General features: G+C 46.9%; 1 protein-coding gene across 3 annotated transcripts in view; it reads right to left on the reverse strand.

The window, feature by feature from the left end:
* Nucleotides 1-13,104, reverse strand: part of LOC110532885 (SH3 domain-containing protein 19) — a 52,949-nt gene that overhangs the window by 12,017 nt on the left and 27,828 nt on the right. For all 3 annotated transcript variants that reach the window (XR_005053096.1, XM_036987096.1, XM_036987095.1), the window contains exons 5-9: nucleotides 11,232-11,367; nucleotides 9,472-9,652; nucleotides 7,865-9,265; nucleotides 2,039-2,486; nucleotides 645-921 (exon numbers count right to left, since the gene is read on the reverse strand). Coding sequence is in view for 2 of the 3 variants with exons in the window: in XM_036987096.1 (XP_036842991.1) it covers nucleotides 645-921; nucleotides 2,039-2,486; nucleotides 7,865-9,265; nucleotides 9,472-9,652; nucleotides 11,232-11,367 (2,443 nt within the window). In the remaining variant the exon portion in view is untranslated. The remainder of the gene's footprint in view (nucleotides 1-644; nucleotides 922-2,038; nucleotides 2,487-7,864; nucleotides 9,266-9,471; nucleotides 9,653-11,231; nucleotides 11,368-13,104) is intronic.

Raw genomic sequence — 13,104 nt, forward strand, 5'->3', positions numbered from 1 at the left:
TTATTCCTTCTCCACCAAACTTTACAGTTGCCACTATGCATTTGGGCAGGTAGCGTTCTCCTGGCATCCGCCAAACCCAGATACGTCCGTCCATCACTACAGAGAACACGTTTCCACTGCTCCAGAGTCCAATGGCAGCAAGCTTTACACCACTCCAGAAGACGCTTGGCATTGCTCATGGTGATCTTAGGCTTGTGTGCGGCTACTCAGCCACGGAAACCCATTTCATGAAGCTCCCGACGAACAGTTATTGTGCTGACGTTGCTTCCAGAGGCAGTTTGGAACTCAGTAGTGAGGTTTGCAACCGAGGACAGACGATATTTATACGCTTCAGCACTCGGCGGTCCCGTTCTGTGAGCTTGTGTGGCCTACCACTTCTCAGCTGAGCCGTTGTTGCTCGTAGACTTCACAATAACAGCATTTACAGTTGACCGGGTCAGCTCTATGTTAAAAGTGAGCTCTTCAGTACGGCCATTCTACAGCCAACGTTTGTCTACGGAGATTGCATGGCTGTGTGCTTGATTTTATACACCTGTCAGCAATGGGTTTGGCTGAAATAGCCGAATCCACTAATTTGAAAGGGTGTCCACATACTTTTGTATATACAGTATAGTGCGGGGTACAGCCAGTAGATGTTTGTTTACCATGTAGTTCTTGTACAGGGGATGTCCAGGCTTGGGTCGGGGGGGTAGAGGGGGGCCTCTCTTTGGTGCCCTCTGACCCTGCGCCTGATTGGAGGGGACGGGGACAGCCTGTTGATCGGCTGATGTGGTAGAGGGGGCAGAGAAATCCTGGGGAGGGGATGGCTGATTGGATGATATAGTAGAGGGGGCAGAGATAGCCTGGGGAGGTGGGGGTCGACCAGGAACAGTCTTTATGGGAGGGGGGCGGAGGGGGAGCATCTTAACCCCTCCCTGGGGTCTGAGACACACAGACAGAGACAGGTTAAGAGTGTGTGTGTTCTGGAATATACAAAGAGAGACATTCAGAGTTATACTATTATATTAGTATTGTACATTTCTACTACTTTAAGAGCAGAAACATGACAACAAGGAGTCACTAACCAGTCTATCAGGAGTCACTAACCAAGGAGTCACTAACCAGTCTGTCAGGAGTCACTAACCAGTCTATCAGGAGTCACTAACCAAGGAGGATTATACAGTCTATCAGGAGTCACTAACCAGTCTATCAGGAGGACTAACCAGTCACTAACCAGCCTATCAGGAGTCACTAACCAAGGAGGACTATATAGTCTATCAGGAGTCACTAACCAGTCTATCAGGAGGACTAACCAGTCACTAACCAGTCTATCAGGAGTCACTAACCAGTCTATCAGGAGTCACTAACCAGTCTGTCAGGACTCACTAACCAGTCTATCAGGAGTCACTAACCAAGGAGGATTATACAGTCTATCAGGAGTCACTAACCAGTCTATCAGGAGGACTAACCAGTCACTAACCAGCCTATCAGGAGTCACTAACCAGTCTATCAGGAGTCACTAACCAAGGAGGACTATATAGTCTATCAGGAGTCACTAACCAGTCTATCAGGAGGACTAACCAGTCACTAACCAGTCTATCAGGAGTCACTAACCAGTCTATCAGGAGTCACTAACCAGTCTATCAGGAGGACTAACCAGTCACTAACCAGTCTATCAGGAGTCACTAACCAGTCTATCAGGAGTCACTAACCAAGGAGTCACTAACCGGTCTGTCAGGAGTCACTAACCAGTCTATCAGGAGTCACTAACCAAGGAGTCACTAACCAGTCTATCAGGAGTCACTTACCAGTCTATCAGGAGTCACTAACCAGTCTATCAGGAGGACTAACCAGTCTATCAGGAGTCACTAACCAAGGAGGACTAACCAGTCTATCAGGAGTCACTAACCAAGGAGTCACTAACCAGTCTATCAGGAATCACTAACCAGTCTATCAGGAGTCACTAACCAAGGAGTCACTAATCAGTCTATCAGGAGTCACTAACCAAGGAGGACCATACAGTCTATCAGGAGTCCAGGACATAGATACACACACTTACCGAGGAGGAAGAGGAGGTTCAGACTCTGTGGAGACTGGTGGGGTTTTCCTTTGGACTGGGGCTGGGGGTAAGGCTGGGGGCGTAGACCGCACTGGGGCTGGGGGTAAGACTGGGGGGGTAGATCCCACTGGGGCTGGGGGTAAGACTGGTGGGGTAGATCCCACTGGGGCTGGGGGGGTAGATCCCACTGGGGCTGGGGGGGTAGATCCCACTGGGGCTGGGGTTAAGACTGGAGGGGTAGAACCCACTGGGACTGGGGGTAAGACTGTGGGGGTAGATCCCACTGGGGCTGGGGGGGTAGAACCCACTGGGGCTGGGGGGGTAGATCCCACTGGGGCTGTGTTTGGAGATGGGGCTAAGGTTGGGGGAGTAGCCTGGACTGGAGCTGGGATTAAGGTCTGAATGGAGGGTTTGGACGGCAGAGAAGGTCTCCTGTTCTCTGGTAGGGCTGTCCCAGACACAGGAAAGGGAGAGGGGAGAGGAAGAGGAAGAGGGGAAGAGAAGGAGAGAGGTAAAGTTATGTGCATAAACACAGGAGGCTGTTGAGGGGAGGACGGCTCATAAAAGAACAAAGCAAATGGAATGGTATCAAACACACAAATTATATCCAGTGTTGTCCTGAAAATATTCACAACCCTTGACTTATTCCACAATGTTTTGTTACAGCCTGAATTCAAAATTATTCTAATTATTTTATTTAACCTTTATTTAACCAGGCAAGTCAGTTTAAGAACAAGTGTCTTATTTACAATGACGGCCTCCCAAAAGGTTAAAGACCACCTGCGGGGATGGGGGCTGGGATACATTTAAATAAATAAATAACATATAAATATTGGACAAAACACACATCAGGACAAGAGAGACAACACAACACAACAACATAGCATGGCAGCAACACAACACAACAACATAGCATGGCAGCAACACACGACAACAACACGGTAGCAACACAACATGGTAGCAGCAACACATGACAACACAACACAACAACATAGCAAGGCAGCAACACATGACAACAACACGGTAGCAACACAACATGGTAGCAGCAACACATGACAACAACACGGTAGCAACACAACATGGTAGCAGCACAAAACACGGTACAAACATTATTGGGTGCAGACAACAACACAAAGGGCAAGAAGGTAGAGACAAAATGGATAAAATATATATTTTTTCACCCATCTACACACAATATCCCATAATGACGAAGTCAAAACATGTCTAAGATACATTTTTGCAAATGTATTGAAAATGAAATACATAAATATCAAATTTAAATAGTATGAGTAAACATGTATGAGTCAATACATGTTATAATCACTTTTGGCAGCGATTACAGCTGTGAGTCTTTCTGGTTAAGTCTTTAAGAACTTTGCACACCTGGATTGTACAATATTTGCCCATTCGTCTTTTAAAAATGATTCGAGCTCTGTCAGGTTCGTTGTTGATCGTTGCTAGACAACCATTTTCAAATCTTGCCATAGATTGTCAAGCCAATTTAAGTGCAAACTGTAACTAGTCCACTCAGGAACATTCAAGGTTGTCTTGGTAACCAACTCCAGTGTATATTTAACCTTGTGTTTTAGGCTATTGTCCTGCTGAAAGGTGAATTTCAAATCAAATTTAATTTGTCACAAGCTCCGAATACAACCTTACCGTGAAATGCCCTTAACCAACAATGCAGTTCAAGAAATAGAGTTGTAGAGTTAAAATATTTTATGATAAACTAAAGTAAAACATTTAATAAAAAGTTAACTTTTGTTATTGACCAAATACTTATTTTCCACCATCATTTGCAAATAAATTCATTAAAAATCCTACAATGTGATTTTCAGGATTTCTTTCCCTCATTTTGTCTGTCATAGTTGAAGTGTACCTATGATGAAAATTACAGGCCTCTCTCATCTTTTTAAGTGGGAGAACTTGCACAATTGGTGGCTGACTGAATACTTTTTTGCCCCGCTGTAAACTACAGGGTTTGCGGACTTAATATGAAATATATGAGTCATCACCATACATGGACACCTTTGTTTTTAAGCCTTGGATTTCTAGTCCTCTAATGTTGTTATTGGATCTGATTTTAATAGCTAGCATTCCGATGGCCATTAACAAATAGATATGGTGACAGCGGACATCCTTGTTTCACTCCTCTTGACAATTCAAAACTGTCTGAGAAGTAGCCGTTATTTACTATTTTACACCTGGGGTTGCTATACATTATTTTTTTACCCATTTTATAAGAGAATCACCGAAATTGAAAAAAATCCAGGCAGTTAGAAATAAAATAATTTATAAATAAAAATACCTTTTCAAAATCCGCTATAAATACCAGGCCTGGCTTCTTACATGTTTCACGATGTTCTATTATTTCTAGTAGTTGTTGTATATTATCTCCAATGTATCGTCCATGTAAAAAACCTTTCTGATCAGGATGAAGAGTACCTGGTAAAACCCTTTTAATTCTGAGTGCTATGCATTTTGCTAGTATTTTTGCGTCACAACATTGAAGTGTAAGGGGCCTCCAGTTTTTTTTTTAGATAGACTGGGTCTTTATATTTGCCATCTGGGTCTTGTTTTAATAATAGAGAAATCAGACCTTCCTGCTGAGTACTTGACAGACTACCATTTCTAAACAAACAATCTAACAATGAAGCTTTTAGTATATCATAAAATACTTGATATACCTCTACCGGTATGTCATCAAGCCCTGGGGCTTTTCCAGAATGAAAGGATTTAATAGCCTCAAAAAGTTCTTCCTCTGTAATTTGGCCTTCCTACCTCTACCGGTATGTCATCAAGCCCTGGGTTTTTTCCAGAATGAAAGGATTTAATAGCCTCAAAGTTCTTCCTCTGTAATTTGGCCTTCCTACCTCTACCGGTATGTCATCAAGCCCTGGGTTTTTTCCAGAATGAAAGGATTTAATAGCCTCAAAGTTCTTCCTCTGTAATTTGGCCTTCCTACCTCTACCGGTATGTCATCAAGCCCTGGGTTTTTTCCAGAATGAAAGGATTTAATAGCCTCAAAGTTCTTCCTCTGTAATTTGGCCTTCCTACCTCTACCGGTATGTCATCAAGCCCTGGGTTTTTTCCAGAATGAAAGGATTTAATAGCCTCAAAGTTCTTCCTCTGTAATTTGGCCTTCGCACTGATCTTTCTGTACATTTGTTAGTTTTATATTATTTGGAAAGAATTCCTTACCGTAATCTTCATTCAGTGGGAGAGGATGAGACGGAAAATAATTAGCTTCCTCTCTTTAAAATATCATTCGGAGAATCATAGATGAGTCCGTCTTCAGTAACGAGTTTCTGCAAATTATTTTTGTGAGCGTTGCTGTATTGGCGATTCAGGAAGAATTTTGTGCATTTTTCTCCATATTCCATCCAGTCTGCTTTATTTTTTGTAATAGATTACATTAGATTGTTCTTGAATAAGTTCCTCAAGTTTTTTGTTTTTCCTCTAACTTATTTTGTATCTCTACCGTTTTTATTGCCGTCTACCTGAACTATGGATTTCCGTTGTCAGTCTTGTCTCTTTAGCCAGAAACTGCTTTTTTATTATTGATGAATATTGAATTGAATGACCTCTGAAGGTACATTTAAAGGTATCCCAAACAATAAGGGGATTTGCTGAATTCTTAAGTTGATCTCCAGTAAACTTTAATTAAATTTCCAATATCCCCGTCCATGTGGAAAATCTATGAGAGTTATGTGAAGGTTAATTAGATGACGTTCCGATCGCATTCTGCCTCCTATTAAAACTTTTTTGACCTTTGATGCAGGAGAGAAAGAGACAAGAAAGTAGTCAAGTCTCCTCCATGTATATCTCACTAGGTATTCTGTTTTTTTTTTATCCCCAAAAAACTCCCTTGCCGATGACAAGCATACCCATAACCTGACACAGCCACCGCCATGCTAGAAGATATGAAGAGTGTTACTCAGTGATGACAGCACATTGTCTATTAATGGGGCAAATCCAACTCAGTGATCTGATGGATTTGCCCAAAACATGACACTTTGTATTCAAGACATCAAGTTCCTTTCTTTACCCCATTTTTGTCAGTTTTACTTTCGTGCCTTATTGCAAACAGGATGCATGTTTTGGAATATTTTTATTCTGTACAGGATTCCTTCTTTTCTGTCTGTCATTTTGGTTAGTATTGTGGAGTAACTACAATGTTGTTCATCCATCCTTAGTTTTCTCCTATCACTCTGTAACTATCGCAGCCATTAAACTCTATAACTGATTTAAAGTCATCATTGGCCTCAAGTTCAAATCCCTGAGTGGTTTCCTTCCTCTCCGGCAACTGAGTTAGGAAGGACACCTATATCTTTGTAGTGACTGGGTGTATTGATACGCCATCCAAAGTGTAATTAATAACTTCACCATGCTCAAAGGGATATTCAATGTCTGCTATCTACCAGTAGGTGACCTTCTCTGCGAGTCATTGGAAAACCTCCCTGGTCTTTGTGGTTGAATCTGTGTTTGAAATTCCCTGCTCGACTGAGGGACCTTACATACCGTGGGGCAACAAAGTATTTAGTCAGCCACCAATTGTGCAAGTTCTCCCACTTAAAAAGATGAGAGAGGCCTGTAATTTTCATCATAGGTACACTTCAACTATGACATAATAATATATATAAAAAATGTAAGCTTGCCATGACAAAAGGGTTGAATACTTATTGACTCAAAACAGTTCAGCTTTTCATTTTTTATTGATTTGTAAATATTTTCTAAACAACAATTTCACTTCGACATGTGGGGTAGTGTGTGTGTGTGTGTGTAGAGGCCAGTGACAAGAACAACATGTGGAAGAAGTAAACAGGTGTGAATATTTCTGCTCTGTATATGATACCATTTCCTCTCATTCCACTCCAGTCATTACCTCGAGCCTATCCTCCCCAATTAGGGTGCCACCAACCTCCTGTGGCATAACTGAGGTTTTCAAACTGAAGCTGAATGACACTCACCCACACCAGGGGCTGTTCACACACAATCATGGCAATTTTGTTGGTTTCACATGGTGGGTTGCGTAACAAATTATGACTCTCGCACGTTCTCTACCACACATCCTATAAACCCCCCCCACCATGTTTGATGAAAACAACTCAGCTAGCAGGCTATCGCACCTCTCAGCTAGCAGGCTATCGCACCTCTCAGCTAGCGCACCTCTCAGCTAGCGCACCTCTCAGCTAGCGCACCTCTCAGCTAGCAGGCTATCGCACCTCTCTGCTAGCAGGCTATCGCACCTCTCTGCTAGCAGGCTATCGCACCTCTCTGCTAGCAGGCTATCGCACCTCTCAGCTAGCAGGCTATCGCACCTCTCTGCTAGTAGGCTATCGCACCTCTCTGCTAGCAGGCTATCGCACCTCTCTGCTAGCAGGCTATCGCACCTCTCTGCTAGCAGGCTATCGCACCTCTCAGCTAGCAGGCTATCGCACCGCTCAGCTAGCAGGCTATCGCACCGCTCAGCTAGCAGGCTATCGCACCGCTCAGCTAGCAGGCTATCGCACCGCTCAGCTAGCAGGCTATCGCACCGCTCAGCTAGCAGGCTATCGCACCGCTCAGCTAGCAGGCTATCGCACCGCTCAGCTAGCAGGCTATCGCACCGCTCAGCTAGCAGGCTATCGCACCGCTCAGCTAGCAGGCTATCGCACCGCTCAGCTAGCAGGCTATCGCACCTCTCAGCTAGCAGGCTATCGCACCTCTCAGCTAGCAGGCTATCGCACCTCTCAGCTAGCAGGCTATCGCACCTCTCAGCTAGCAGGCTATCGCACTTATCAAAACACATCATAGGTAGCTTAGTGCTGCTTTACACACACTTACCACTCGCTCGACCGGATGACGTCATGGCAGTGGGCTTCTGAGCAACACTTGGTTTAGTGTTGGTGCTGTGGAGGTCTACGGAGGGTTTAGTGTTGGTGCTGTGGAGGTCTACGGAGGGTTTAGTGTTGGTGCTGTGGAGGTCTAAGGAGGGTTTAGTGTTGGTGCTGTGGAGGTCTACGGAGGGTTTAGTGTTGGTGCTGTGGAGGTCTACGGAGGGTTTAGTGTTGGTGCTGTGGAGGTCTACGGAGGGTTTAGTGTTGGTGCTGTGGAGGTCTACGGAGGGTTTAGTCCTGGGTGCTACTGGAGGTCTGGGAGGAGGACAGAGAATTGGGGGGGTCCCTTCTGTCTGCCTCGCCTGGCGGTCTGGTCTTTGGGGTTCAGAGGGGGGCTTTCTAGGGAGCAGGGGTCGGGGTGCAGGTATTGGGACAATAGGGTTAAGGGCAGGGACAGGGGTACTTGAGGTGGTCTTAATAGGTTTGGGAGAGGGGTCACTGGGTTTGGGAGAGGGGTCACTGGGTTTGGGAGAGGGGTCACTGGGTTTGGGCTGTGTGGTGGTTGTATCAACAGTCAAGTTCACGTCGATTGCCACCGAGCCTCCTCCTTGCCAGACTCCTTTGCAGGAGGTCTTGGTTGCGAGGGAGGGTTTAGGGGCGATGGGAGGGGCCGGTTTGGACGGCGGCTGGACTCGGTGACGGGGTTCAGGTCTCCCCCGACCTAGCGACGCGCCGTTGTCTCCATGGCTACCGTGGTCTCCATGGCTACCGTGGTCCTCTGCCTGTTGCTGCTGCTCGAAGGCTTGTATCCTGGCTCTCAGAGTACTCATATCTTCCTCCTCTTCTTCTTCTTCTTCCGAGTCGCTCTCTCTGTTGTCGTTGCTATAGTGATCAGGGAAGCCCCAATCGTCTGAGCTGAAGGCGTCCAGGAGCTCCTGAAGGTACTTCCCCTCCTGATTCCTCACTTCCTGGTTCTCTGTGACCTCACTTTCTGTCTGTCCCAGCCTCACCAGGGTCTGAACCTTGACCTCTCGCCTGATTGGTCGAAGGCTATTCTTCGTGCGAGGGTGTGGCCTGGGCCGGTTATGAAGCAGAGGAGGGGAGGAGGGAGTTGTCAAGGCAACAGTGGAATGAGGGGGTGGGACCGAGGAGGACTGCACCCATTGGTCGGTCTGGCTGCCAGAGGCAAAGGTCAGAGGTGAGAAAGGATCAGAGGTCAAGAGGTCACTGTGAAACGCTGCTGGTCTGGTGTCCTCGGTGTGTCTGCTGGTCGGAGTGTGCGTGTGTAGTGCCGGACTGTTTTCTAGGAAGAGGGGAGGGTCGACAGTAGCAGTAGCAGCTCCCGTCGTGTCATCAGGTTTGGATATAAAGGGGAAAGAAGGTCTGGGAGGTTTTGGAGCTCTGGTGGCTACAAACAAACACAAATTCACACATTGAAGCAACAAGCACCAGTACAAGTAGGATCAATTTGACCTAATGTCAGATTTTGGATTCCAAAAACAGCCTCTCAACATTGAACTAATCTCGAACTCCACAGACCAAAACAGAATTCTAAGAACTGATTAATAGACTATGTGCTGTCAACCTCTCCACCCACTCCTCCCCCTCTCTTACCCACTGAGCCTCTCTGGACTGGGGCGTGACTGTGGGTTGGAACTGAGGATTCTGGTCCGGTGTCAGTCTGCGTGGCGATGGTAGTCGTGGAGACGGAGTGTAGGGGTGAGGAGGAGGAAGGCAACACTTGATCCTGTTCCTGTCTCTTCTCTCTAATCACCTCATCATAGGAGGGGGGAGGCTGGAAGAGCCAGGGAGGAAGAGCCAGGGAGCAAAACAAAATTGTCAACAAATCTATATCGGACTCACATCCGAAAGAACACAAGATTACTGCAAGTCATCAGGGACAAACATAGGGAACATATTAAAAAGAGGGGTTGAAAACCATGACAGGTTTTTACTAGGGTTGGGGCGATGTCAACCTTTGTCTATCGTGATTATCATAAAACACTGTGATATACCATGGTTTTTCTCCCCCCGATAAAGATACTTTTGTCCCACATCATGACATCACGATGTGATGTGATTATAATAGTCCCTGTCGGTACTCACATAATAATATAAGAAATTCCCCCTCGACCACAAATTGACGGAAAACCAACATTCATGGTTAGTTACCTGTATAGTACTGCCCCAGATCATAGTGGTGGGAGGAAGAGGAGGAAGAGGAAGAGGAGGAGGGTTAGTTACCTGTATAGTACTGCCCCAGATCATAGTGGTGGGAGGAAGAGGAGGAAGAGGAGGAGGGTTAGTTACCTGTATAGTACTGCCCCAGATCATAGTGGTGGGAGGAAGAGGAGGAAGAGGAAGAGGAGGAGGGTTAGTTACCTGTATAGTACTGCCCCAGATCACAGTGGTGGGAGGAAGAGGAGGAGGAGAAAGAGGAGGGTTAGTTACCTGTATAGTACTGCCCCAGATCACAGTGGTGGGAGGAAGAGGAGGAGGAGGAAGAGGAGGGTTAGTTACCTGTATAGTACTGCCCCAGATCATAGTGGTGGGAGGAAGAGGTGGAGGAGGGTTAGTTACCTGTATAGTACTGCCCCAGATCATAGTTGTGGGAGGAAGAGGAGGAGGAGGAAGAGGAGGAGGAGGGTTAGTTACCTGTATAGTACTGCCCCAGATCAGTGGTGGGAGGAAGAGGAGGAAGAGGAGGGTTAGTTACCTGTATAGTAGGAGGTATAGTACTGCCCCAGATCATAGTGGTGGGAGAAAGAGGAGGGTTAGTTACCTGTATAGTACTGCCCCAGATCACAGTGGTGGGAGGAAGAGGAGGAGGAGAAAGAGGAGGGTTAGTTACCTGTATAGTACTGCCCCAGATCACAGTGGTGGGAGGAAGAGGAGGAGGAGGAAGAGGAGGGTTAGTTACCTGTATAGTACTGCCCCAGATCATAGTGGTGGGAGGAAGAGGTGGAGGAGGGTTAGTTACCTGTATAGTACTGCCCCAGATCATAGTTGTGGGAGGAAGAGGAGGAGGAGGAGGGTTAGTTACCTGTATAGTACTGCCCCAGATCAGTGGTGGGAGGAAGAGGAGGAAGAGGAGGGTTAGTTACCTGTATAGTAGGAGGTATAGTACTGCCCCAGATCATAGTGGTGGGAGAAAGAGGAGGGTTAGTTACCTGTATAGTACTGCCCCAGATCATAGTGGTGGGAGGAAGAGGAGGAGGAGGAAGAGGAGGGTTAGTTACCTGTATAGTACTGCCCCAGATCATAGTGGTGGGAGGAAGAGGAGGAAGAGGAGTAGGGTTAGTTACCTGTATAGTACTATCCCAGATCATCGTGGTGGGAGGAGGAAGAGGAGGAGGATGAGGAGGGTTAGTTACCTGTATAGTAGGAGGTATAGTACTGCCCCAGATCTGAGCGGCGGGAGGAGGAGGAGGAGGGAATCCCCCAGAAGCCCCGGGGAACCAGGTATTAGACACCAGTGGCTCTGCTGAAAGGATGGTGATCTCTGGACGCCTGGCGTAGAGATACAACACATAGAGAGGACATGAGCATAGAGCTAGAACAACATAGAGAGGATATCATCATAGAACTAGGACAACATAGAGAGGATATCATCATAGAACTAGGACAACATAGAGCTAGGACAACATAGAGGATATCATCATAGAGCTAGGACAACAGAGAGGATATCATCATAGAGCTGGGACAACATAGAGAGGATATCATCATAGAACTAGGACAACAGAGAGGATATCATCATAGAACTAGGACAACATAGAGAGGATATCATCATAGAACTAGGACAACATAGAGCTAGGACAACATAGAGAGGATATCATCATAGAGCTGGGACAACATATAGAGGATATCATCATAGAGCTAGGACAACATAGAGAGGATATCATCATAGAGCTAGGACAACATAGAGAGGATATCAACCTGATAGAGAAATAGAAAATAAAGATATATACAGGTAACTGCCAAAATAAAGGAAACACTTACATAGTGTCTTAACGGGTAGGAAGCAGGGGTTGGTTTGGGTTGGCACCCAAATTATTATTTTCCTGAACAGAACCTTTATTTTTTGGGTTCCGTTCCACTGTTCCAACCAGCAAAACAGAGTTCTGTACCGGTTCTGAACCCCAAAAAGTACCAGTTTATTTATAGTTCTGTCCCTTTTGAAATCAGTTTTTTTTCTTCTGTATAGGAAAGTCATTAAGCATCACAATGACAGACAAACATACTCACTGTACAGCCAGTCACTATGGACAGACCAGTGGAGGAGGAGGAGGGGCTTCAGAGGGGGAGGGGCTACAGTAGACTAGGCTTCAGAGAAGGAGGGGCTACAGTAGACTAGGCTTCAGAGAAGGAGGGGCTACAGTAGACTGGGCTTCAGAGGGGGTGGAGGGGCTTCAGAGGGGGAGGGGCTACAGTAGACTAGGCTTCAGAGGGGGAGGGGCTACAGTAGACTAGGCTTCAGAGGGGGAGGGGCTACAGTAGACTAGGCTTCAGAGGGGGAGAAGGGGCTACAGTAGACTAGGCTTCAGAGGGGGAGGAGGGGCTACAGTAGACTAGGCTTCAGAGGGGGAGGGGCTACAGTAGACTTGGCTTCAGAGGGGGAGGAGCTACAGTAGACTTGGCTTCAGAGGGGGAGGGGCTACAGTACACTTGGCTTCAGAGGGGGAGGGACTACAGTACACTAGGCTTCAGAGGGGGAGGGGCTACAGTACACTAGGCTTCAGAGGGGGAGGGGCTACAGTACACTAGGCTTCAGAGGGGGAGGGGCTACAGTACACTAGGCTTCAGAGGGGGAGGGGCTACAGTACACTAGGCTTCAGAGGGGGAGGGGCTACAGTACACTAGGCTTCAGAGGGGGAGGGGCTACAGTACACTAGGCTTCAGAGGGGGAGGGGCTACAGTACACTAGGCTTCAGAGGGGGAGGGGCTACAGTACACTAGGCTTCAGAGGGGGAGGGGCTACAGTAGACTAGGCTTCAGAGGAGGAGGGGCTACAGTCGACTAGGCTTCAGAGGGGGAGGGGCTACAGTACACTAGGCTTCAGAGGGGGAGGGGCTACAGTACACTAGGCTTCAGAGGAGTAGGGGCTACAGTACACTAGGCTTCAGAGGGGGAGGGGCTACAGTACACTAGGCTTCAGAGGGGGAGGGGCTACAGTAGACTAGGCTTCAGAGGAGGAGGGGCTACAGTCGACTAGGCTTCAGAGGAGGAGGGGCTACAGTCGACTAGGCT

The sequence above is a fragment of the Oncorhynchus mykiss genome, chromosome 9 (genome assembly GCF_013265735.2).
Source record: "Oncorhynchus mykiss isolate Arlee chromosome 9, USDA_OmykA_1.1, whole genome shotgun sequence".
NCBI lineage: Eukaryota > Metazoa > Chordata > Actinopteri > Salmoniformes > Salmonidae > Oncorhynchus > Oncorhynchus mykiss.